We start from the raw sequence: 27137 nt of genomic DNA on the forward strand, positions 1-27137 counted from the left end.
CTGACACAATTTATTTTCGGATGGGAGTCCTTGACATGAAAATGTTTGATAAACACTGGTTTTAAACATCAACATTAAGACAGCAAATCCCAAATAAGCAACTACACTTTAGAAACAACCGCAACCTGCAATATTTCACAAGCGACTTATCCCATAAAAAACGGGAAAGCGTAATTTAAGAGATTTTGATTTTGTTGGCTATTAAAAAATAGGAGATCTAAGCTCACAGTATGCCACTTTGTGCCGCGCTGCAACTTGTATCTACTATTTTTGAACCTTTTTGAAAAATCTTGAAAGTGTGAGACCTGACTGATTTAGTAGAATCGGCCTTAGGTCTTAACAGAACTTAGCAAAAAGCAGAATAGGGCAATGTAAGGGTGGCATTTGTTCCTCAACGTAGTGCGAGTGCCCGTGCAAAGTTTCACTGTAATTGGACGCTGTGTTCATGATTTGAGGCATTTTGCTCAAAACAGACCACTTTTACAAACTTTAGATGTCAATCAGGATGGAATATAAAAAATCTAACAGATCCATCTTGATCACATGACAGATCTTGTGTACCGATGTGCGTGACATTTTGAGTAATATCAAAACATGTGTTTTACATAAGTCCTGGTGGCGCTATAAAAGGCAGATGTGAAAAATGCAGGACAATGATTTTTCCTTGCCCTCTACGGAGTGCGCATAGAAAGTTTTACATAGATCGGTGCAGTTATAGGTAAAAACACAAATCGACCTGTTACAGCGCCACCATGAGGCTGATTTGAACATTTTCAAGTGGCATTTATTCCTCGGCCTAGTGGGAATGTGCACGCAAAATGTCACTGAAATCGCATGCTGTGCTCATGATTTGAGTTATTTTGTTCAAAGCGGAGCACTCCTGCAAATTTTGGAAGACAATCTTAGCCAATGAGGATGGAATATGAAAAATCTGACAGATCCGTCTTGATCACATGACTATAGAGATACTGGGGACCAATTTGCGTGATGCATGGACAACATCTGTGGGTGGAGTAACTGTCAAAAAATGTGTTTTGCCAAAATCGGCCTCCTGGTGGCGCTATATCAGGCCCATTCACTCACTGCGAACAAGCCAACGGTGCCGGAGATTATCTGTTCACAGACGGACGGACAGGGTGCAAAACATAAGTCTCGGCCATCATGGGCCATGCCTTTTCAGCCTGGCGGAGACAAAAAAACAACAACCTCAAAGTCGCTTATAATTAGCGGACATGGCAACGTGAGTGTGTGTGCAAAGTTGTGCTGTGCAGAACACACACACACACACACACGTACACACACAGGGCAGACATGGAGGAACTGAGCGCCGTTGGAGAGCAGGTTTTTGATGCCGAGTGTATCTTAAACAAACGACTGAGGAAGGTTAGGATCGCCTTGATGCCTTGATCACGTTTATTTAATGTTGATGTGTTTAAAAAACGTTGATAAAGTTGTTGTTTCCTCCTGCAGGGCAAGTGTGAGTTTCTGGTGAAGTGGAGAGGCTGGTCTTCTAAGTAAGTACTCAAAGCAAAGCCTCCTTCCAAACAATGAAAACAACAACAACGTGTCGCTTGTTGCTTCTTGAAATTCTTCTTGATCGAACTCCCTCACAACAACGTTTACACACAGATCAGATCTTTAGAACATCATCTCGTACAAACGCGTGTTTGTTTTAGGGGCGATGTTTTTTTTGGGGGGTGGTTGTTGACGTTTTTATAGGTTGGTTTTCTTTTGTTTTGTTTCGTTGCCTTTTCTGATTTTTATTTTGTGAAGTTCCCCCAATGCAAACTCCTGGGTTTTTTTACGCCACGATTCCACCGACGATTATGTTTAAGAAATACAAATAAAAAACGTTTGATTTTTTTTTTTAATTATTTTTTTTTTTAAACTTTATGTAAACTATACATCATGTGATTCACAGAGTTGTTGGCTACTCGCTTGTAAAAGGGAAGTTTACACATACACATATAAGCTATAAAGGCAGTTTAAGCTTATTTGTGAACTTCCAGCGTCCTAATGTATATGAATACATTTGATTTGTAACGCACTTTATATTTGAACCAAATCCCAAAGTGCTACATTTAAAAATAATTAAAAATAATAATAATATAAACAATGAAATTTATACAATTCAGATCGATGGTCAACTATACTGCTAAGAAAAAGTTATAAAAGTACAACAAAAAAAACAAGGCCATAAGTCCATCTGGGCAAATGTCTTGTTATATGGTGGATTTAATAATAGCTTTGTGTTATTTTTCCCCAGATTCCTAGTACTAGTTTACAAATAAACTATTAACACGTGTTAATAGTTTATTTGTAAACTTCCCAGTCTTTGATTTATAGTGGATTGAATAGCTTTGCGTTATGTTCCACAGTGTTAGTGTAGGCCATTCCTTGTGATGGGTCATATATCATGCATTTTACCTTCTCTCTCGGTCAGATGATAATGTATTTAGGCAGCAGCTTGCCTTGGTAGGACTGGCCCAGCTGCCTGTGTGCGTGTGTGTGTGTGTGTGTGTTTGTGCGCGCCCTTCACGTTTTTTTTGTCACTTGCCCTCTATTCACTCTGCATTGTCCCCATAATCCTGCCATCAATACAGGTTATCGCCTGCCAACCGCCTGTAGTAGTGTGTGTGTGTGTGTGTGTGTGTGTGTGTGTGTGTGTGTGTGTGTGTGTGTGTGTGTGTGTGTGTGTGTGTGTGTGTGTGTGTGTGTGTGTGAGTGTGTGGAGTGGGGGGTATTGAATTGCTGATTGGGTGATCAGAGTATAGCCTTTTCAACTGACAAATGAGTAGACAGACTTCCAATGTTGTTACTTGTTACTATCCTCGGTTATATGGAAAATGTCTGCTAATGAAAATGATATTTATTTATCGGTTGTTTTTATTTTATCGAGCAGATATAGTTAACATTTGTCTCTTGTGGTTACTTGACTTGCTTTGGTGCAGGTTAGCAAATTAACAGGGATACACGTTGAAACAATTGTGGTGACAGAACGTCATTAGCCAACTTTGCTGTGGTATCAGAATTAACCACTTAGACCCCATATGGGTAACCGAAATCCCTCAGGGCTCAATGCTGGTGTCTTTTCTGGTTTCTGTTATTGTGGGGAAAGCCTTCGCTGCAAATAGCCGATCGACAAGCCCACAATACGGATGCTGGGGTTTAAGTGGTTAAGCTAGAGGCCCAATCAGTGGCAGACTTGTCAACCCAGAAAATGTGTTGCCTAATCTCTGACATATTCATATCGTTGTTGTCTGGTGGAAACCTTGTATGTTCAAAACCCTCCTTTTTTTAAAATTAGTTAACCCATTAAGACCTGAAGCCGATTCTATATGTCTCCTAAATCTCAACAGTATTCTGAAAAACGTGTTTCTATAACAGTGGTGCTCAAACTTTTTCATGTCAAGGACCCCAAAATTATATGTATTTGGCCGCGGACCCCATCAAAATATTTTGTTCCAGGGACCCCCAAGAAACAAAGATTTGAGTTAAAAATGTTTGCTTTAAAAATATATATATTTCAAAGATTTGCACACATTTTCACGATTTTTCAAAAATAGCAGATCTACAAGCTCAGCTTTTAGATCTGCTATTTTTGAATAGCCAAAGTGTAAAAAAAATGCTTTTTAGCTCAAATCTAAAAATGACAGTTCCAGGTCTTAATGGGTTAAAAAAAAACATTTTAAAATTGTGAACATAGCCAAACTACAAGCTCACAATAGGTCATTCATTTGCGGAAAAACTGAAAAAGTCACAATATTTTCCAAACAAGACTAAAGACCCGTGACAACTCCTGTAGGAATGAACCAGGCCAATATATATACAATATGCAAAAGGATATGAATTGAGTATAGAACTTTCCGATCCTACAATGTTTGCTCTACCTGTCAAAGTAAGTGAGTCAAAGTTGTTCACTTAAAATTGCAACTGTGCCCACGAATGGCCCTCTTTGTCCAGTGGGCTGCTGAGAGCTTTTAGCCCAGGAGTCTGGAATACAATATTTGACCACAATATGCTTGCTACTGTCATTTTAGCTGCTCTGCAGCTATCGATTATGCTTTGGCTGATTTGATCAAGAAGCAGATAAATCAAAAGAAAGGGGGAAAAAAACATTGTTCTTGTAGGTAATCTTTTTGCTTGTAGATGGTCTGTTGCACCTCTGGTACTCTTATCAGTACCAAACCACAATACAATCGCTACAGTAAAAGTAAATATGTTTATCTCAATAAATAGCTTTTCTTGTTTCTCTCAACCTGAGACCAGCCGTCCTAATGTACATTTAGCTAACAGCTCTACAGATATTGAAAACCTAACTGTGGCCCTTTTCAGATCTTCACGTATAAAAGAAAAACAGGCCACGTAAACAATCTAGTGTCGTAAAGCCATTCCAAAGCAATTACGCGCAGCAATTACGCGCAGGAACGGGAGCACCGTACTTGGCGCTTTCAACTGTGTTGCTGTTTTTTTTTTCTTTTCTAGGGCCAGGTCAGAGATCAAGCGGACCTTTGGAATGTCAAAAATGTGTTTCAGATGTTTAGGATGGGTTTGGGAACTTTGGGTACATTACGAAACGGCCCTGAGGGATGTTGTGTGAGTGCAGAGCATGGCATGCTAGAGGTGCCACGTACGTGTGAATGTATTGTAGACCATACTCGCAGATATCGTCACAGACGGGTGGAAACCCCACATGTCCAAAACTGTTCTTTTTTCAGAATTCGAAGATGGCAAACCAAAAAAACGCGCTATGCTACTTTTGTTTGACACTGTAGTATGACGTTGAAGGGCATTAACTCACGAAAAAAAGTTTAAAAGTTAAAATATGTAGATAAGAGGTTTCTGCCCGACCGCAACGGTATGTAGGTTGCCGTCCTCTTGGTTAACTATGAATAGGAATATGAAATTTATGAATAGGCAAATGTTCGATGGAAAACAGCCGATCTACACATTCAGTTTGAGTAGATCTCAAATGTTTTCATGTCAAGGACCCCTAAACTAATATATATATTAGACTGCGGACCCCCTTTGGAAAGTAATGTTGTGCAAAGGGAGCCCCATAAGAGAAGACTGTTGTTAGATCAGATTTAGTACAGAATTCTACATCTGTCTAATAATGTAGTTGGGTATTAGGTGAAACCTATGATCTGAATAATGCACATTAAACTGTTACTCATTTGGATGTGGAGTCGGGACCCCCTGGAACACCATCAAGGTCCCCTGTTATTTTTGGGAAATGATGTTGCTGTGCATAAAAAAAAAAAAGGAAATGATAATATGACAAGTCTAGCCACAAATAAACAGGGCTAAACATACAATACAATACCACCAGAACGGAAAATGTCACTTACCTGTGTTACGTGGTATTGTTTTGGCTTTGTTTGATCTTACGCGTCTGCCTGTGATGCGTTGTTTGTAATTCAAATAATTTGCTTGTTTAGGGATAATAAAAGCTAGTGAAATTACTTGAAAATAACCTGTGCCTCTTCCAATGCCTTTTTATTCCAGACACAACAGCTGGGAGCCACAAGAAAACATCCTTGACCCAAGACTGCTGGCTGCTTTCAACAAGAAGTGAGTGTCTCTGTTGTTATTCACCACTGAGTGAGCCAAACGTAAATTAATGCCCTACTTGATCATACTACAGTGTCACACAAAAGCATCAGATCCGAGCTTGTAGATCTGCTACTTGTGCTATTTTTGAATTTCAATGACAATATGGATTATTCTGAATGAGATTTGAACCACATCCCTAGGTGGTTTGAGATGCGATTCAAGTCTGATTTCTAAAGATGTGTGTTAGTCTGGACACTCACAAGGTTTGTGCCACTCACTGAAAATAGCTGATCCACAAGCTCAACAGTTTGTCATGTTGTGTGCATGTACTGTAGATCTGCTATTTTTGGCGAGTGACAGAGTATAAGTTGAGGCCTTTTTTCACCACAGCAACCAATGCAGATATGTTAACGATGTCTGAATACACAGATCCATGTCTGATCACTTGCAAATGACAGTGTGGACAGTCAGTCCTAAAGATCAGATGTGAGAAAACAAATCGGATTTGACTGCTGTCTGAAGATGGATTACGAATGTCTTCCTCAGCTCAGCATTTTGTCTGCATCTTCACAGGCAGCAAGAGAAGGAGATTCTTATGCGCAAGAAAGGGAAAAGACCAAGGGGTCGACCACGGAAAGTCGTCGTAAGTGAAATTCAAAAGGAAGCATCTTTGAAGTGTTGGATCACCGGTTCTCAGCACGGGGAACCCCAAGCTAAACGATTGATTTTTGACGATGGTGTTCAATAAACGTTCCCTCTTTTAGGAAGACGCGCCTGAACCTTCAAAGTCGAGCAGCTCTTCGTCCGGCTCGTCTTCATCGTCGTCGGATTCCTCGTCGTCGTCGTGTTCCTCCTCCTCCTCGTCTTCCTCCTCCGATGACGACGAAGATGAGCAGCACGCCAAACAGGCGGGTCCGGCTGTCCGAGCGCGAGAGCTTCACCCCGTCCCGCAGAAGAAGGCCCAGATCGTCGTGGCCAAACAGGTATAGGGCCCAACTGTCGATTATTTCCTTAGTGATAACTTTTTCGAATATTCGAGAAGCAAGTTTTAAAAAAGAATGTTATTACATTTTTTACACTTTTTGAAAAAAAAATATTTCTATGATTGAATGAATCGACCGATTAACCACTAGAGCCCTGTTTTGTCTTGCAAAAAAATGTGAAAATTATGCTCACAACACGTTTACTGTGATAATTTGCTCTTGAAATATATCTCTGCTGTCCAGCGTGAACCTGCTAACTCCAAATCGCTCATTGTTCAGGAAACGAAAAAACTAAATATACGTTTTTCAGGAAATGAAGAAAACCATATATTTTTAAAACAAAGCAATACTGCCACATCAAAGTTGGTATAGTGACTTTATATATTGTCAGATACTTGCATGTGTCATTATATTATCAACACTTTACCCAAATCCTGGGTAAATCAACACTTTACCCAGCACAAGTGGAGTTAGTAGTTTCAGACGAACAGAAATCAAGCTAAAGTGTCCAAACAACAATAGCTCCACTCGCTGCTGAGGGAGAGGTTTCAAAAGGGTACACATTCCCAAAAGCTAACAATGGATCTCCAAGCTCACAATGCATCACAACAACGTGTGAATTAATGCCCTGATGCGTCATGACACTTATTATATAGGCCTACAATAATAAACAGGACTTTAAATATTACAATAACTTCTGCAAAGAGGTAGTAGAACTAGTGCGACAGAAATGCTATGAACGCCGTTCTTCTTGTCACATTGCTCTCCTCATTAAACACTTCATAGATTTTAGAAATATATTGACTTGTTTTCATAACATTAGCCTCAGTGCTAAGTTTGATAAACGGGTACACTGCATAGTTTTAACAGACTATGGGGAGATTGTTTACGTCCTCCTCCTCGTTCACTGCGCAGCGCGCTCTGCTCATGCTGTTAAAAGGCAGCGCTGTAGAGGAGAGGGGGGAGTTGTTTTTTTTTTGACGGACAGTTTGAGGATCCAATGGAGTTTTCGTCAGAGGCGCTTTTTAATACTTTTCATTGGTTCAAATGTTTTGATTTTTTACACAGACCTAAAGGGTGTTCAATAGCGTTGATTTATGAAAAAAAAAAAAAAAAGATGAAAATGGAGTTCGCTGGTTCGTCCTGGACACCGACGATATAATCCTTGGTTTCTGTTGTGTGTAAACCTTGAGCCTAATTTGTGCTCCGTCCTGCAAAGGTGTTTCGCGCAGAGAACGGCTGAGAATAGCAGACCTCCAAGCTCACAACGGCCTCATCGCCTCATCCTCGATGTGGTTATGAGCTTGTATGTCAGCTGTTCTCAGCGCGTAATACCGTTGCGGGGTGAAGTATATGTCTCACTAGGGCGCGCCTCACTAGCCAACACACAAGAGGGGGTTGAATGAACTGAAACCAACGCTCCCCAAAAATACAGGTTTAGGGATCTGTTGGGAATTGATTACATGAAACAGTCACCTGCGCATCCAGTCTCAATGTTTGTAAACAAATAATTGGTCTATAATGCCAAAAATAAGGATGGATTAATAATCGATTATTAAACTGATTAAATAATCAGATGGGAATTTGCCAAATCAAGCTTAGGCTGGGGTTGCCATGGCAATCAACAGAGGCTATGCGTGTGACATCATCGTACCCCGGAAGTTATGCGGGAACGCCTACTGACTGGCAAAAAAAGACTTTCTGGCCTTGACAGCCCATACATCCAAACAGAAAAGTCCTATCTGATTGTATTGAACGATGGTAAACTCACCAACATGGCAGCTGTACAGAAAGCTTGAATTATCGTCTTTATCCTCTTTCTATCTGTAAAGTTTTTGTTTCATAAAAATCCACCGTAGACATGTTATGAGCTACTTTCTGTCAATAAATGTTGTGCAGGTGATAATTTTTTTTAAGTGTCAGAGTTTGGAAGCGCTCCTTTTCAATAAGGCAACGTCCTGCTGCCTCCTGCATTATGTGCAATTTAGAAACGGGTGGCACGCAGGACCGTTGAGTGATTCCCAACGAGCGCTTCCAAACTCCAACGCTCCATGCTGCTCAATGTTTTGCCACTCGCCACACGTCTAGATGAGAATCAGAATCAGGTTTATTGTCACATCACTGGTTTACAAGGTAAAAAAAGTGGGTGAAATTCGTTTTTGTACATCATTCCCATCGCAACGTTAATTTCCATAGAAAGAAGAGGGGGGGAGAAAGAAGAAGAAGAGAGGTGGGGGTCAAGTGGGAAGGAGATCAAACAAGAGAACAACAGAAGGCCAAATAAGTTATCTACATATTTACAAAGTACCTGAGATAAGAAACAAACTAAGGTGCCTGAGCATAGCAGCAATGTATGTATACTGTGCATGATATACTTAAGGACGTTAAGGTGCTTAGAGAAAAAAGAGCACAATAAAAAAAAAGACAAAAAAGTCAGTGCATTATACATGGGATTAAGGTGAAAAAGGTCAGTGCGTGTCCACCTAAAGGTGGACTGCCCTGGTATAATCCGCAAGTAGCTCCATGAGGGAGAGCAGCAAAAAAAAGTCATTTGTTTGTTGTGTAGTCCACAGGTATGTCCGAGGGGGAGCTAAGTCCAAGTCATTTGTCCCTGGTATAATCCACATGTGTGTTCAGGAAAAGCCAGAAAAGTCTGCGACCAGCTGGGCAGTACCGCCTGTTGTCAGGCTGCTGAACAGGGCTCATGCCTCATTCAGCATTCTGACAGCAGCCGGATTAAAACTACTCCAGAACCTGGTAGTGGAACTCTTGATACTGCGGTAGGTCCCCTTGCCCGGCCGCGGTCGTTGTAGGGGGGCGTACCCCAGTTGAAAAGTGACGCATGTGCATATTCTCTATAGGCCCATTTGGGCCACGGCCAGAGCCTTTTTCTTTGGCGATTCTGGACAACCGCCTATCCGACCGACTCGACGCGGGGCACTGAACTCCCTCGGGTCGTCGGCGACGTGTGTGCCGAATATGAGTCGGTCGGTCGAACGGTTCTCGAGATGCCTGGATTACAGAGATTCCCTGCATTTATTGTAAGATTTAAAGAAGATTGTAATAATTGATTTAATAGTTGCACCCCTCAACAAACAGGAGCCCCCAAAGAAGCGCGGGCGCAAGCCGCTGACCCCGGAGCTGAAGGCCTTCCAGCATGGCAAGGCGGGCCCTCGCAGGGTCCTCAAGGCAGTCGCCAAGGTGTCCTCGGCGGACCTCCGCGGAGCCATCAAGAAGCCCGTTCACCCGGCCAGCTTCACCTTCATGGGCTTACACCGGGGGGCTGCGGGGGGCCCGGGGGGCAGGAGCCCCTCTGTCACTCAGGTGCTTTTACTTTTTTTTTATTTTTATTTTTTACTTTTTCTGTTTTCATTATTTCAGTTCAGTTTTGACCACTTTCACCCATTAACCAAAATATATTTTTAAATCTAGTTTTCATTATTTCAGTTCAGTTTTAACCACTTTCACCCATTAACCAAAATATATTTTTAAATCTAGTTTTCATTATTTCAGTTCAGTTTTAACCACTTTCACCCATTAACCAAAATATATTTTTAAATCTAGTTTTCATTTTTTCAGTTCAGTTTTAACCACTTTCACCCATTAACCAAAATATATTTTTAAATCTAGTTTTCATTATTTTGTTAACCATATTTAACCTTCTCTGTCATCCAGGGTGCTGCTCTCAGAAACTCGGCGAGCCCGGCGGGAACAGGACGCTCGGCTCCGCCGGCCTCCCCCTCCCAGAACAAATCCAACCAGGGCCGGAACGCCTCGGACGCCAAGTTGTCCGTCTCCGCGGCCAGCGGCGGGACCGGTCTTGACGTGAAAGCGGCCGCCAGCAAATCCAAAGGGGTCGCGGCGTTGAACCTCAACGCCCCGAAACACACTCAGCAGGGAGCCTCTCGGCACACGCTGAGCTCTCCCAACGGACACAAGAAACCGGAGGCTGCCGCGCTGACACCGCTACAGCGGTTGGCCAATAACAAAGCGCCCGCCTCGTTTCCCGCGCAGAACGGGCCCAAAAGCCAGGCGTCCTCTGGCGTTCAGCCCCTGAACCTTCACAGCGCGACCAAATCGGCGCAGGGCAACGGCTCTCCGTCCCTGAGAAGCGGCGCGAACCCGGCTCGTAAGACGACTGCGATCGGGGCGGTTCAGAAGCATAACCTCACTCCGGCTCGCGGAGGACAGCCGCCCAGAAAAGGCCAGCCCGGAGCCGACAACAAGGGCAAAGACGCGACCGAAGCGGGCGTCGGAGACCGGCTGACCACCAGGGCCCAAGGGAGGTTCGACAAGGGCGGAGCGCAAAACTCCTCCTCCTCCGCGGAGATCATCCCGGCCAAGCGGGAGCGGTCGGCCTCCAGAGACGGCAAGCAGGGCCGAGTGAACGAGATGAGCGCGGGCGAGGAGGAGAGCAGCTCGGACTCTGACCAGGACGCTGCCTACACCGTCGGCGGTCAGGACCTGTCCATCTCCGTCCAGACCAGCCAGGACTGGAAGCCCACGCGCAGCCTGATCGAACACGTGTTCGTCACCGACGTGACAGCCAACCTCGTCACCGTCACCGTCAAGGAGTCCCCCACCAGCGTGGGCTTCTTCAGCATCCGCAACTATTGAACGCATGCATGTAACCACACCACACCCACACCCACCCACCCACGACTTCCAAATGAGGGCTTTTTGACAGGGTGGCATCGGATCGGCTACACTGAGGGAAATGGAGTTTGTCGGTGCGAGAGGAACGGGAACGCTGTCAGCTGGAAACGTGTAGGTCAAGGGAGTGAAACCATTCCTCTTTAACCCATTAAGACCTGAGGCCAATTAAAAAAATGTTTTCTAAATCCTAACATTTTTTTGAAAAAAATATTTAAAATATTTTTTTCTCAAAAATAGCCAAAGAAATCTAAAGTGACACATGCGTTCCAGGTCTTAATGGGTTAAGTATAAATGTGAAATTTGAAGATTGGAGGGGGGGGGGAGATATCTGAGGTAAAGTACAGACTGTCAGCTATTTATTGTTATGTATTTGTTTACTTGTTAGAAGAAATGGCTGTTTCGGTCATCTTTTGTGTTAAAATCAACGCTGGAGACATTTCTGCCGGACTACAATGGCGACGGTAGTTTAGGACACTGCTGATGCGACCCATGTAAAAAAAGCTGTATCTTTTTTTTCTCTTTTCTTTTTTTAGCTGCATTAGATCCATGTCTTTCCTGTCCTAGCCCGAGTCTCCTGCGTGAGAAACCAAATCTACCGCTCAGCCGAAAGGCATAGGGGGTGATATTGCGCTTATAGTCTTCAGGCAGTACTACTCGTTAACCAGTCGGTGTCTTACCCCGCCACAAGGGTCTAAATGTCTCAATGGAAGAGGAGGGAGACCACACCCAGCCACTCCAGAATTGTATTATCATATGCAATCATAACTGATGGGTTCAAATATTGTATCCATGAATTCAAGTCTCCATGGGTTGACTAATCAATAGAAAAAAGTCAATTTGGGGTGAACTATCCCTTTCTGATTAAAATCAATTCAGGATCGCGGCTTTAATAAACTGTAGATGTTTTGTGCATGTTTATTTCAGATGGTCAGTGTAGAAAGACAACCCCCCCCCATAGTTGCACCAGGAGCACATGGGCCGTGCCACCAGGCACCTAGTCTAGCGTAGCCAGGCGGATCAGAAGTCTGGCGACATCTAACGTCAATGACTGGGGCTAAAACTGGGTGGAAAGAAACTATTTAAGAAATGACAAAACACTTACAATTTTATTGATTATATAGCATTAATATAAAATATTTTTTTTAAAGAAAAACAAAAAGTTTTTTTTTTTTTTTTAAACCTTGAAAAATGAGTTGTAATTGTGATACTGGCAAATATGAACTTAAAGTATGCTATATGTTCCATTTATCCAAGCCGGAACACGATTGATATGACTGATCATTATACTAAACATGCTCTGGAAATGCACCCGGCCCACCCACCCATCTGACGCTTTTCGAGATGGTCAAGTGGGCCCTGATCCAGAAAAAGAATCCCGGATCGCATCCGTCAGACGGAGATCTCTGATGGTCTGGCTACGGTGAGCCTGCAATTTACAATTTAGGCATTTAGCAGACTCTGTTAACCCATTCAATCTGGGAACGCATCTCTGTCACTTGAGACTTATTTGGCTATTCAGAAATAGCAGATATACAAGCTCATAGCTCTGAGTTTTTTTCTGGATGAACTTTGCCTCAGTGCCTATGCATAGCTGACACAGGTTGGGTCGTACTGGCCGGCAGCAATGAGTACTTTGTTTTTGTTCTTGTTTTTTGAATCAATAGTGCTTTTTGCCTCGTTTGCATTTGTTTGTATTATATTTTCTAAATCTTAAAGTTCTCTACAGCGCCCACGCTGATAGTAGGCTTAAATGTTATTCTTTCTACATTGTATCAAGCTTAATTTATATGCCAAAAACAACACCTCTACAAGCTAATAACGCTAACAGTCACCAACAACTAACAGCCACGACAAAGACAAAAAAAAAATACATTTCAATGATTTACAATGTAATTACGCGATACTATTTTTTCAGCAGGATCTCATCTCTGAATATTATTGTGTATATAATTGGCGAGTCATCCCGACATGTTGGGTTCCTTTCTAGCATGGTCAGCTTGTAGATGTGTTATTTTTAAATTAGGCTTCTGTGGTCTGTTACTCAGAGTTCTTAGTGCTTTATTCCTTTTTTAGAGTGATGTTTTACAGATTGTTTGCGTGGTGCGTTCCACAAAGCAAGCCTATGGACCCGGGCTTCTAGGAATGTCCTCTTTCGTAAAAGCTAGGCTTCAACAAGAGCATTTGTAGCTAGCGAGCTGATCTTTTTTTGGGGTTAGTTCTTACGAAGTTGGTGGTTCTCATCTCACATCGATAGCTAATACAAGTGCAGTCATTTCAGTTACTTTTTGTAGTACCTACCGAGTAAAGTTTTAGTAATGTTTCCCCTTTAATTAAATGTTATGTTATAAATTAGCTACCTCTCTATTGTATTCACACTTATGCTGTACATTTTATTTGTTTTATGTTAAAATAACAACAACCTTTGCCTTGAACCTTTATTTTTTGTACCTTTATTTACCCAAGGTAGGTATGCTGAGCACAAACGCTCTTTTTCAGCAAAGCCCTGCACAATCACATGAATTAAAACCTGGGAACTGCCCAGTGCAACCACAGGCTCATACTGTTGGCCACTGAGCACCTCCACTAGATCAGTGGTTCTCAACCTTTTTCAGGCCGCGACCCCCCAACATAATCATATTTGAACTGGGGACCCCCCCCCATTTTGTTCGACTCCGTTCCACAGATGCATAATGTGAAAATAACAGATCTACAAGCTCTCAACGCCTCGCAACGCGAGGCGTTGTGAGCTTGTAGATCGGCTATTTTCAGTTTTTTTGTCTCTTATATTATTTGACAATTTGGCCAATATGTTATACTAGTTTATTGATTACTTTTGTTGTTGATTTCGTTTTAGGCATTAAAAAGGTCTTAACACATTGTGTGCCAAAACCGTAAATATACGGTTTTGCAAATACACCCGTGTAGTGCCAAAAAGCCCCAAAAAACGTAAATATACGTACGGGGGACCGTACCTATGTTCCCCGCTTTCCTAGGGAGAGCGGGGAACATAGGACCTAACCTAAACCTAACCCTAACCTTAGTGGGGGAACATAGAACCCGGGGAACATAGAGATGACCCCACGTAGGGAGAGATTTCTGGCACCGAACGTAATCCGTTATTATAAAATTTGGGCACCCAATGTGTTAAAAGTCCTTAAATTGTCACTTCATTATCATCTGGGGACCCCCCAAAATCATGTGGGGACCCCCCTGGGGGTCCCGACCCACAGGTGGAGAACCACTGGCATCAGGGGGATCAAACCAGGGAACCTTTTGGCCACAAGCGCGCTTCTCTTATTTATTTATTTTTTTACGATTTTTTTCAACGCTCTTACATGTAACAAAATGTTAGGCCTGATTCATACTTGGGTGTGCAGCCGGTGTCGTGATGCGGACGTAGCAGACTGCGAGCTTGTAGATCTGCTGTTTTTTAGATGTGCAACCGCACATAAATCAGCCATTTATGCTTGTGTAAACTGCTTTGTGTGGGACGGCATGAAGACAGACGAGCAGTTTTATGTCTGCCTAATAGGCGGAGAGAAAAATTCACTAGTAACGTAACGTTCTACCCATCAAACTGGTCGTCGGTATGGTCAATGCCAGTGAATAATTGGCCTGGGTGGATCGACAGTACACCTGACATGGTTTCTTTGTCATCATAAGGAACAATCTTTTTTTCCCCGTAAATAGCGGGAAATAAGTCGCGACGCATCATCACGCTGTGACGCGTTGGGAGCCATATGATAATCCTTAAGAAGACAATTGACAGTTGCAGCCACAGTCTTTACTCCAATAACCACAGGCTTTACCGTAGCTACAGCTGCTCTAAGTGTATCGTTGAGATGGCAGATCTCACTTGGCAGCTGTTAACTCATTGAGACCGGGAAAGCACATCTGTCATTTTAGATTTGAACCACTTTAACCAATAACCATTATCTTATACTTTGGCTATTCAAAAATAGCAGATCTACAAGCTCATAGTGCGGCACCGAGTGCCGCGCTATGAGCTGCTATTTTTAGATTTCAATTTTTTTTTAAAGCATGAACATTTGTGCAAATCTTTTTGTGCAAACATTTTTAACTCAAATCTTTGCTTCTGGGGGATTCTACAAATGTCTTTTAAATCCTAACAGTTTTTAAAAAAAAAACGTATGTTGCTGTAATCAGTGGTTCTCAAACTGTTTCATAAGGACCCCCAAAATTATATGTATTTGGCCGCGGACCCCCATCTTACAATATGTTACCCCTCAGAAGTAAAGATTTGAGTTAAAGCTCATGGCATGAGCTTGTATATCTGCTATAGCCAAAGAAATAGCCAAAGAAATCTAAAACGACAGAGATGCATCCCTGGATTGAATGGGTTAAGACAAGTCATTTCACTTGCCTAGCATTGGTTCAGAAACCATACCGTCCCCCTTCTCTTTATCTGATGCAACGGCAAACCACAACCAAATGTCTCCTACTTTCTGCTGCTTCCAGACGAGCTCGGGCAACAAAGCACTTCCATTGAACTCCTCACTCTAATCCTGCTCTTGCAAATGGTGCCTTCTATTTCTCTCCGAGATTGAACACAAAGGCATCGTTACCCAAAATGATATATTTTTTAGTAAATGTAAGTAAATACGAGCACTGTGCATCAAACATTATTTGAAAAAAAAAAAAGAACAATAAATCCTTGTCATGTCGGTAAGGCTTCTTCCAAATGACAGAGAATTAGAAATATTCGCCCCAAAAAGTGAGAAATACGTTATCTAAGAGGAGCTACTAAATCAGTTCGACCTTATAGAGAAATGCACCTGGCAGGTGGTGAAAAGATTTCAGTTCAATCATCCAAACATCTCTCACCACACCCATTTGTCTGGTGAGTGGGTCTGTGGCCAAACGCTGTAGTTTGATTATTTGATTATATTATTGTGAAAATAGCTGCATCTACATGCTCTCAACACCTTGTGAGGCGTTGAGAGCTTGTAGATAAGCTATTATCACACTTTTTGCCATCACTCGGTTGTACTAGGAATCGATTGTGAAGGTGGGCTTCTTTTGTGGAGTTCTAAGTCACCCACGGGTGAGTTAGAACCCCTTGGACGGGCAGCCTGTGCATGGGGTCATGCTTCAGCAGCCTGCTAATCAAGTCTTTGGCGCCAGCAGTGATAGGAACCCGAGCAGTAAGTGAACTGCACCCTCGATATCATGCGGTAGGTCTCATCATGAGTCTTTGCCTCGAAGGGTGGCCTGCCCACCAGGAACTCGAAGCAGAGGACACCTAGACTCCACAGGTCCACCTTTTCATGGTGGGTTTTTCCCTCAATCATCTCTGGAGGTACATAGTCCGGTGTTCCACACAGTGTTGACCTCCTGGAGGAAGGTGTGTGGACAGACCAGTCAAAATCAGCAATCTTCAGCTCACCATTGGCAGATGGTGAGCTAAAGATTCTCTGGTTTGATATCCCTGTGAATCACCTTCTCGTCGTGGCAGTAGTAGAGGGCATCTGCCAGCTCAATGATGTATGTTGCGCTCCTCTGCTAATTGAAATAGCCACAGCGCTGTAGCTCGACATATCGCTCTCCCTTGGGTGCATACTCCCAAGATACGGTACACACGAGCAGTGTCATGGAAGTACCCATACAGTTGCAGGATATTTGGGTGCCTCAGGTGAGACTGGATCTCCACCTCTCCCCTGAGCTGGTGCTCCACTCCTGCCCTCTCCAACTGCTTCTTGAAGAGAAATTTAAGAGCCAGGATCCACTTGGATGAACGCTCTCTGGCCAGGTAAACATTGCCCTTCCCTAAGGCGCGGCCGACTTCAAAGTTATCGAGGCTCCAACCTCGCCTTCCCTTTCCCTGACTGAGGAATATGCTCTATGCACAGCAGCCATATTATCACTTCCTTCACAGGTGTTACCAATGACACTAATGAAGGCTCTGTTCCATTTAGTGTAGCACAGTGGTTTCCACGACCCCCATAACTCTGAGAGTGTACAAATGGAACCAAATGGACCCTTACCATTTGGTTCAATTTGTACACTCTGAGAGTGTACAAATGCCACAAATGTGGCATGTGTACACTCTCAGAGTTACACACCCGTAACACACCCGTAAGGGGCCATTTGGAAGCCCATGAGGGTCCCTGGACCCCAACTTTAGACCCACTGGTGTAGCAGTGTTTCCAGTGAGTCAACATGTACAATATCAGCACCCTGACTCTGTTTGCCCATGAATGGAACAGAGCCTTCATTAGTATCATTGGTAACACCTGTGAATGTCTTCATAATATGGCTGCTGTGAATAGAGCCTATCAGTGGTTTTGTTCGTTTCAGGTTTACCCTGTGGCTTCTCCTGACTCTGCAGTTCTGTTGAAGGTTTGGTTGTGGTCGGCTCCGATTCGTCTTTTGCCACTTTGGTCTTTAGCTGGCCATGGAAATTGGGTTTGGGCGCTGCATGTTTCACAATTTCACACATGTGGCAGCCTTGACGCCGGTGCGTGGTTGCTGAATGCATAGCGGTCTATGTGACACACCTAGGACTTTATGTTGGTGGGAGGGGTCACTGGTGGCTTTTGCATGGTCTGTGATTGCGAGACTGGAACCCACTGTGGAAGCTAGCTACTAGACTTCACTTTTGTGTTACCAAGTGGGATTGTAGATAAGCATTATGTCAGTGAAAACCTATTTAAAATGTCAGGAATGGACCAGGAGGCAGGCTTGCAGGTAAAATTAAGTTGTTTATTTCCAGGCCTGGACAACATAGGTGAAAATAACTAAAGAAAAGACAACTCAAACAACATAATGTGGCATCACGAGGGGACAGGTGGTAGATGGGTGCTATATAAGAACTGCAACTCCCAGGGTGCCTCAGCACACAGACAGGTGTGGGTGTTTGAGGCACCTAATTGAGGCAGAGCTGGGAGAGAAAACAAACAGGACAGAGCGGAGCTGGATGAAAGGAACTGGACCCCTGAAGGACTCAAAGTGGACAAGATTACATTGATGTTAAGTAGTACTGTGGACATAGTTTTGGACTGGATCATTATTCTCCCTTTGGGACGATTTATGTTATTTTGCAAATTGCCTGATATCAGATTATACCTGAGTTATTTAATAAACCTTATTTCATTTTCACCCTGGATTTTGCCTGTTTCTACTGCACTGCCTCACATTATCCCGCTCCATACCTCTCATGACATTACAGTCCAGTTCCTCCATTTGTAGTCCTGTCCATTGCAGCCTCTCCCAGCGTTTCGCCCATCACCATCTGGTCAACCTCGAGTTTTTGTGCCACGAGGTCATGGAGCTTTTCGTAATCAGCGGACGCCAGATATGACTCCTTCCACTCTGCTTTAGCCTCTGCTAACATCGTGTAGCTGCATGCACGGCCTGGCTGGAGTCCCCTCCAGACCTCAACGAGTGGGCTCCCAGCATGGCTAATGCTCGTCGATACGGCGGTGAGGGAGAGAGGGACGTCGAGTGGTGGAGGGAGTGTAGCAGCCAGTTTAAGAGCTTCAATATCTCTTTTAATCTTCGCAGCGCGCAAGCGGCTCGCTTTGGTCTCCGGTACCGGCGAGGGTGTATGGCTTTTCGGCTGTGTCTTACTGCCGCTCTTGGGGCTGGTTTGCTAAACTTACTCTGCCAGACATGTTGCTCGCTGACTGCCGGTGTCCAGATGCAAGGTTGAAGGTTGAACGGACCAGGTGTGGGTCCTGTAACTGGGCCGTTCCATACTGACCTTTAAGCGGTGGCACTTCCCTGGGACCCCCATGGTCACTTTCACTGGACACAGGTTGCTGCTCAGAGTCATCTGACTCTTGCGGTGCGGATTCAGCCTCACTGGACTGCAAAGGCTTGGGCTAAAACAGGTGGGGAAGGACAAGGTTTGACAAGTTTAACCCTGGACTTATTCAATTTATACTTTTGAGGCTTACGTATTCGAGGACCCCGACAGTCTCTTCTGGGCGTCTTGCCACAGCATTTGGAAGGCCGGGCAGTCCCGACCAATCAGGACTGGAACTGGTAAGGTCTTTATGACTCCCACTTCAGCATCAAACAAGCCTTGTGGTGGTTAGCTTCACCCTGGTTGTTGGGTATTGGCGGGTGTCTCCATGAACACAAACAACGGGGACAGAATAACCTTGAGGAAGGGGAGACGCCCCCAATACGGATTCATGGACCAGGGTCCGGGCACTTCCGGAATCAAGCAAGGATTCTACATCACGTTGATTTACCGTTACCGGGAATGTCGGCCTGCGGTCTCGGCTTTCTGCCAGGAATGCGGCAAAGTGGGTCTGCCTGAGGTATGGCGGACTCTGCTGTGGGCATTGATTCATCTGGCTTTTCACACTGCCAGGAGATATGGCCGAACTCACCACAGCGATAGCACTGACGAGGCTCCGGAACCCTCGTTGCGGCCTCGGTTGATTTCCGGCTCTAGTGAGAGGGCTGGAAGAAGAGTCGGCAAGTTTTGGACATTTTTGGCGAGGCAGCATCAGCCGGGCTGGGCCAGTAGACTTGATTTTAGGTTATTTATCCCCACATGTACTATCACAGTATGGGCCGACTGGTGACGTTGGACAATGTCTGGGATATGTGCGACCAAGTCCATGATTGTAGCACTGGAAAATGAGAAAGTAATACAGTTGGGGATAGCTACATGTCTTATTACAGAGTCCCCTATGAGTATATAGTTTGGGGGTGGAATGTGAAGGCTGGAAGTTTTAGGGTTTAGTGCTGTGCTGACGTTAGCTGTGGTGGCCTATGCTGAGGTAGTGGCTTGAGTTGCTTCACCAACCGCGATGGGTGGAGGGGGGTTTCCTCGCTGCCGTGACGTCACCCGGCTGCACAGCTGTAGCCACCGCTGGCGCTGTGTCCATCCCTGTGAATGGACAGCGGAGACGATGACTGTGGACTGGGGGCAGCTGGGGATGTAGGAGAATGCTGGCGACTTCGTTTGCGATGATTTTCCGCAATCGGCGATGATTATATGCGCCGTTTAGGCGGTTAGGGGTTGGAGCCAACCTGTTGCGCTTGGCCACCCTGCCAACAGGTGGCTACTTGTTCCCCGCTGGCTTCACGCTCCACTGTAGCTGTCGCTGTTGTTAGCATTTCGTTGGCCGTAGCTAGTTCCCCGGCCTGGTAGAAATGCCATCCATGTAAGAATCCATCTCACTGTTGGTCTATTTATCCCTTTAATGGGTGAACAGAGAGGAAAGGTGTCAGTCTCCATGGAGAGAGGAAAGAAGCACTGCATGGTTCTATTGGTTCACACAGGGTAGACACAAGCCAGGTAGTCTTGTTATAGAGGCATGGCCTAATGCATCATTAGTTTTATGGACGTCAATAGAGAGACCGTCGCAGCGACTGTCTGTTTGCGATTCGAGTATAGCCGAGTAGTGTTGTTCCTCACTTGAGAAGTTGAGATGTAGACTTTACTAGATGGACTAGACTGGGTGCTTGGTGAAATCCCTCAATCTAGAAACTAAGGGGATGAAAACTAATCGTGATGGTTTCATCTTCAGATTGAATGTTATTCCTTCAGCTTTTAAGTAGGACTTTTGTTGCTCTGTTATGGTAAATGGACTGCATTTTATAGCGCCCTTCAAAGTGCTTTGCAACGTATTTCACATTCACACCTCAACACAGTGTTGATTTTGTCGACTAAAACTATGACGAAAAATGTTTGTCGACTACCTTTTTTTACTGACAAAAACGAAATAAGAACGAAATAAAAACTAAGCTATGATGACTAAAAAATATATATTGACAATTTTGTCAACAAATACAAACTAGACTAAAATGTTAGGGAGGGACGAGTGGAAAAGAGATCCAGTACAACTAAAAGACAAGTCATTTTATGCTTGGTTGCACTCGGGTGTCGTGCTCTGAAAATAGCAGATCTCCAAGCTCACAATGTGTCGCAGCGCGACACGTGAACTCAGCAACTCAGCATGCAACCAAGGGTAAAAAAAGCCATCACGGCACCGGCGAAATACATTTTAGTCGACTAAATAAACTGTAGATTTAGTCAACTATAATCTTATAATATTTAGTCGACTAAAACTAGACAAACTAAAACATTTCAGATGACGAAAATATGACTAAAATGGAATTTTATTCAAAAGACTATGACTAAAACTAAATCAAAATTTGCTGTCAAAATCAACTCTGCATCAACAGCAGAGGAAACCATGCAAGGCACCAACCAACCCTGATCAATCTGATCATTTGCATTGCGTATTTATTAGCAAGCAAATAGATGTTAATGCCACCGTACCTGCCCATCTAACTCTCGTCCCGAGGTGGGCAAAGCCTCTTCAGTAGACTGTACACGTCATGATGTGATTTGTAAAGTAAACAGATGTGTTTACTTCTTTAAGTAGAATAAATATACATGCATATATGAATTTAATATACATAGCGGCCCTCACACCTATGTCGCACCGCCGATCCGACTGATATATGGAGATCTCTGTATCTGTCAATCATTGTCCCTTTTATGCCCATATATGGAGATCCCTGATGTCATCGGTATATGCCCACCCATGGGCTGTATAGTCTATACAGACCCCACCCATGGTTTTAATCAACCAACCCCAGTGCAGTAGCAATCCACCCAGGCTGCCCCCCATGTATTATTAATCAGCTGTTCACGCACCACACCCACTAAGGCTTCACGGCAGCTTCCCCATAACAGCATCTGATAAACAACAGATAACACAAGCATTAGATTCCATGTCACAGCAGAATGTGCACCTTCTATGGCAGTGGTTCTCAAACCTTTTCATGTCAAGGACCCCCAAATTGACACTTGTTAGCCCGCGGACCCCCATTTGAAAAGATATGCCAGGGACCCCCATAAGAATATTTTTACGGCTGATTTTTTTTACAGTGATTCACAACCATTTTAATTTCAAGGACCCCCAGTTTGACATGCATTAGGCTACGGACCTCCATTTAATGGCATTTCTATCTCTGGGATCAATGTTAATGCAACTCTGAGAGTTGCATTAACAAATGGACCCTAACGGGTCCATTTGGTTCCATTTGTACACTCTCAGAGTTACAGACCCATAAGGGTCCATCTCGTTCCTTACTATCCATCATTTAGCTGGGGACCCCCTGGAACCCCCTCAAGGACCCCAGGGGGTCTCCGGACCCCACTTTGAAAACCAATGTTCTATGGGACTGAGAATCTACAAGTTACAAGCACACAATACAGCACGGTGCTGAACATTACTAGACAATTAGTCTGTCAGTGGCTGTTCTGTCACATTCAGGCTTTTGGGGGTCCATGCCCTTGGCTTCGACACCCTGAGTCTGGCAGCGTCCACATTCACCAGATAATATTGCACGGTTCCCAACGACAAGCCCTCTGTCCACGGAAACTGCTCGACGATAAAAGCACTAAAAAGCAGATCCCAGGTCTTAAACTGCTAACAGCTAGCCAACAGAAGCTAACGGTAGCTAGCAGCTGTAAATGTACATCTATTATTACCATTATTTGGCTAATGTTTTTTTATAGTATTTTTAGCGGCGCTAGCCGCTCTATACCTTTAGGTATAGAGCGGATATTAGCCCTCTATGCCTGGCTTTTGCGTCAACGTTCTGATTGGTCAGGTGCGCCAACGTTCTGATTGGTCAGGTGCGTCAACGTTCTGATTGGTCAGGTGCGTCAACGTTCTGATTGGTCAGGTGCGCCAAAGTTGTGATTGGTCACTATTCATGAAATCACTATGATGTCATGAATATAGAATTCGATGTCTATATAAACGATGACAATGACTTCATCTTATTATTCATTTGGCTAAAGTCTCCGTCTAGGTAAGTTATTTAAAGTTAATATGACGAATAGAAAGAGAAAGATACAAGAACAGATGAAGGGTGAATGTATAGAAAGTCTGAGTTCGGGACCCAGTCATCCGTTATGACAGAATGGTTTGATAGAGACGATCGAGAATCCAAGAGTCCGTTAAGGTTCTGATTGGTCAGGCCCGTCAAGGTTCTGATTGGTCAGGCCCGTCAAGGTTGTGATTTGTCAGGCAAGGGGACTATTCATGACATCACTATGATGTCAAGGTTTATTTTTTATTTCCTCATGTTTTTTTTTGTATATATTTTTATTTGGCTAAAGTCTCCTTCTAGGTAAGTTATTTAAAGTTAGATCCTCAATTTAACTTTATCTGTCGTCGACGCTCTGATTGGTCAGACCCGTCAACAAAGTGATTGGTCAAGCTTCACATGACACATGGCTATAAACACATTATAAACACATATCGATGACATAATGTATTCAAAGGCGCCGCTACCTTCACACAGGGTGTGATTTTTTTTTGTATAGTATAGCTTGTTTATTACTTTTGATACTGTAATGGTCTTTTTTATTTTTTGAGGTAACCGGTGACTGTTTTGGGGCGTGGGACAAAGCTGTATAACAGACTACGAATCAGGCATGAGAATTTAAACTCTGTGTGTACCAGTAAATACTTAGCATTATTTACCCGAAAGTGTTTTTTTTTTTTTCTTCTCTTGCCACTGTTAACACTTGTGGTCTCACAATTCTGGTTTCCTTTTTGTTTGTTTATTTTTGTACTAACCAACCATCTAAAATGGAATGCTGTTCTCTTTTCAATCTATTTATTTCAAGTGAAGAGCCTTTCGGGTAGACATTGCTGTCCATCCCACTGTGCCAGTGTGTGTCATATAATTTACTGTAATAAAAGTGTAACTTCCTATAATTGTGGCATTGAGCATGTTCATCAATGCACTCAGACATGTGAACTCTACCTTTCCATGCCGATACAACTAACTAACTATAATAGAGCAACTGTGCTTCTCAACCATTTTTCAGATCAGTGTTTCTCAACCAGTTGTCCGGGGACCACCAGTGGTCCTTGAGGGGGTTCCGACTGGTCCCCAGCTAAATGATGGTTGAGTTGGTAACCAAATGGACCCTTATATATATTTAACCCTTGAGAGTGTAAAATGAAAGTAAATGGACCCTTTCATTTTACGCTCTCAATAGTTAAATTATTGTTAAAGGAGTAGTTCACCCAAAACATTACTTATTTCCTATCAATTATCCTATCCTATCACCCTATGAGGCATTGAATTCATGGATATTTGTTTTGTTTGTCGCATTCCTAAGCCAATAATTAGATGACCAACAGTCTATCCAGTAGGAGACACAAAGAGTCTCCTTTGTGTCTCCTACCCAAGCCCCCAGAACCCAGTGGTTGCATTGAAGTAGCCTGGTTCCAGACCAATCTGCCATTGCAAAAAAAAAAATGCCCTCTGCAGATTAGGTCTGGGCCCCTTAGCAGGGCGGGAATATGCCGTTTTCAATACACGATAGTGCACTTGGTGATACAAGCGTGAAATTTGGCACAGATGTCCTTCATATGACCCTAATTGATAATCAACCTCTGGCCACGCAAAAATCCTAAGATTTCAAGATGGCCACCACCAGTTTTCAAATGGCTGCAACTGGGCCAATGTTTTGGACTATATCACTTTGCTGGGGCTTATTTTAATATATGAGAATATGTTCTGGAGGTATTTCTACCAAGTACGATAAAAAAACATATTAGGTTCCAATATGGCGGCATGTTTTCCAATATGGCTGCCGATAAATTGCAGAAATGTGCATCTGCTTATGGTTTATCCACATGAGCTTGTAGTACATGTCTGTGTATTAATTACCATACACGGAATCCATTTATGGAACATTTGAAAGTGATTTATTAGCTTGGTAAAGCTTAGTGCTTACTTTATGTTTTGTTATAAGTCATTATAAACACATTCTCATTTACAATGGTGGCTGCGCAAGTGACAGGCCAGTTTACTAGCAACTGCAACCACAGAGGGGTGTGCAGACAAGTCCAAACTTAAAGCATTTGCAGTGTCCAGAACATGCTTTTTTACATCCACATCGTGTCAGCTTCTGGCATAATTTGGCAAACAGGACTGCACAAGAGTGACTGGCCCTGTATATGTCCTGCTTGGAATGCACTTCACTTGCATTCACTTCCTTGTAGGAACTACTTCTATGAAGTTTTATCGTACATGAGTACTATGAACTCCTCAATGACTTGCATATGTTTATCATTTATTGCAAAAGGTGTTCAACCTAATTTGGAGAAGTTGTCTGCCATGCTGACCTTTTTCCCTTTCCATGGAAGGACGAAACTGTGTGGCATCCCCTGAATGCATGAAAGAAGCAAAGACCTGATGACTTTGATTCAATAGCTGATGCAATTTCATGAACAGGGATCCATCTGAGATCCTTCCCTCCTTCCAAAGGCAATCCACAGCTAATTCAAGCCAAGTCTTTGAACAAGTGAAACTGTTATGTCAACAATGTCAGTATCTGAGGCAGAGCTCAGAGGATAGCATCTGACACATCATGATTCGCAGCTCAGATACTGACGTTGTTGTCATAGCAGTTGCACTTGTTCATATTAAGTAAGTCTGAGACTTATTGTCAGTATCAGCTGAGAACGCAGGGGTCTTATAGACCCCCTGGTATTGCTGAGGTGGAGCGCGACACTCACCATACCTACTCATACACTGATCCTGACCGAACCCATGACCATGTGATCCGAAGGTGAAAGCTCTACCAACTGAGCAACCCAGACACAAAGACTTGGCTTGAAAAAGCTGTTGAAGAACCTCAGATGGATCCCCTTTGAAAAAAATGCATCAGCTATTGGATCATCAGGTCTTTGCTTCTTTCATGCGTTCAGCAGATGCCATACAGTTTTGTCCTTCCACGGAAAGAGAAAAAGGTCAGCACCTGTTTGAGAAAATATCCCTATATACAGTATATATAAGTTTTTGGATTTATTGAACATATTGAAAAAGTCTGTTGCCCTAGGTCATTAAAAAGCAACCAAATCACTTTAAAATGTGCTATAAATTAATTCTGGGTATGGTAATTAATACAAATACATGTGCTACAAGCTCATGTGAATGTACATTTATGCAATTTATCGGCAGCCATATTGGTAAATATGCCGCCATATTAGAACCTAATATTATTTTTTTTGTCTTATTTGGTAGAAATACCATCAGAACATATTCTCCTACATTAAAATAAGGGGGAAATCAAAGATTTACAGCCCCAGCAAAGTGATTTAGTCCAAAATGTTGGCCCAGTTGCAGCCATTTTGAAAACCGGTGGTGGCCATCTTGAAATCTTAGGATTTTTGCGTGGCCAGAGGTTGATTATCAATTAGGGTCATATGAAGGACATCTGTGCCAAATTTCTCGCTTGTATCACCAAGTGCACTATGGTATCAATTTCCCGCCCTGCTACCTCTCAATAGAGATTTTATTTCTCTCCCTCCGAAGTTGTGAGGGACCAATCAGGGCCCAGTATGCAAATATGGGGCGGGTTTATCACCAGAGGCATTTTTTTTAATTTGGCCCTTGGAAATGCAGGTTACACACAGAGATTCCAGACTAATATCTACGCTGGCCATGCCAGGCTAGCATTGAAGCGCAGTGGACATGGTGGCCATTCATAGGTACTGCAGCTTAAAACGGCTGGGCCCACTGTACATGAACGAGCGAAAACGGTTTCGACCAATGGCCTCGACTCACGAGCTTGTGCACGGGGCTGCGCACTGAGGTGACGCAAAACGCGTCACTGATGTGACGCAAAAGGTGTCACAGTGGCTGAGTGGCCCCAAATCGGCCTCGCCCATCACGCTTCACAACCCAGAAGAAGGGGTGAATTTGCCTCATGAGCTGGGTGAGCAACTCAATGCAAGTGGATGGGAGGCGATATCCGGTGCCCTCTCTATTATTGTTTAACTCTATGCTCCTACCGGATACATAAGAATCTATTATTATCATCAAATTATTGGCTCAGGAATGCGACAAAAAAAAAATCCATAAATTCAATGCTCCATAGGGTGTGTAATTGATTAAAAAATATGTTTTTTATGGGGT

At 43.4% G+C, this 27137-nt stretch overlaps 1 protein-coding gene and 1 pseudogene across 4 annotated transcripts; one reads left to right on the forward strand and one right to left on the reverse strand.

Annotated features, from left to right (window-relative positions):
• The first annotated feature begins 1289 nt into the window (after positions 1-1289).
• cbx2 (chromobox homolog 2 (Drosophila Pc class)) lies at positions 1290-13619 on the forward strand. Of its 3 annotated transcripts, none has more exons than XM_084071127.1 (7): positions 1290-1383; positions 1471-1514; positions 5509-5574; positions 6103-6199; positions 6321-6539; positions 9639-9863; positions 10215-13619. In XM_084071127.1, exons 1-7 carry the CDS (start codon positions 1312-1314, stop codon positions 11154-11156), a joined length of 1665 nt encoding a protein of 554 aa, XP_083927253.1. In that variant the 5' UTR covers positions 1290-1311; the 3' UTR covers positions 11157-13619. The 3 variants fall into 3 exon arrangements, with proteins under 3 accessions (XP_083927253.1, XP_083927254.1, XP_083927255.1); XM_084071128.1 differs by having other exon boundaries at positions 6130-6199; XM_084071129.1 differs by having other exon boundaries at positions 1320-1514; positions 6134-6199.
• A 2626-nt stretch (positions 13620-16245) lies between these two features.
• Positions 16246-20291, reverse strand: LOC311054531 (aurora kinase C-like; annotated as a pseudogene). Its single transcript has 5 exons — positions 20231-20291; positions 20020-20104; positions 19421-19616; positions 18818-19039; positions 16246-17055 (listed from the first exon to the last, which is right to left on the reverse strand). The product of its transcript is annotated as an aurora kinase C-like (transcript).
• Between the last annotated feature and the right edge of the window lie 6846 nt (positions 20292-27137).

The sequence above is a fragment of the Gymnoscopelus microlampas genome (assembly GCF_963454915.1).
Source record: "Gymnoscopelus microlampas genome assembly, chromosome: 11".
NCBI lineage: Eukaryota > Metazoa > Chordata > Actinopteri > Myctophiformes > Myctophidae > Gymnoscopelus > Gymnoscopelus microlampas.

Coding starts and splice junctions, on each gene's coding strand:
- cbx2 (XM_084071127.1), top strand. CDS start 1,312: ATGGAGGAACTGAGCGCCGTTGGAGAGCAGGTTTTTGATGCCGAGTGT. Junction 1,384..1,470: donor TAAACAAACGACTGAGGAAG/GTTAGGATCGCC, acceptor TTCCTCCTGCAG/GGCAAGTGTGAGTTTCTGGT. Junction 9,864..10,214: donor GGAGCCCCTCTGTCACTCAG/GTGCTTTTACTT, acceptor TCTGTCATCCAG/GGTGCTGCTCTCAGAAACTC.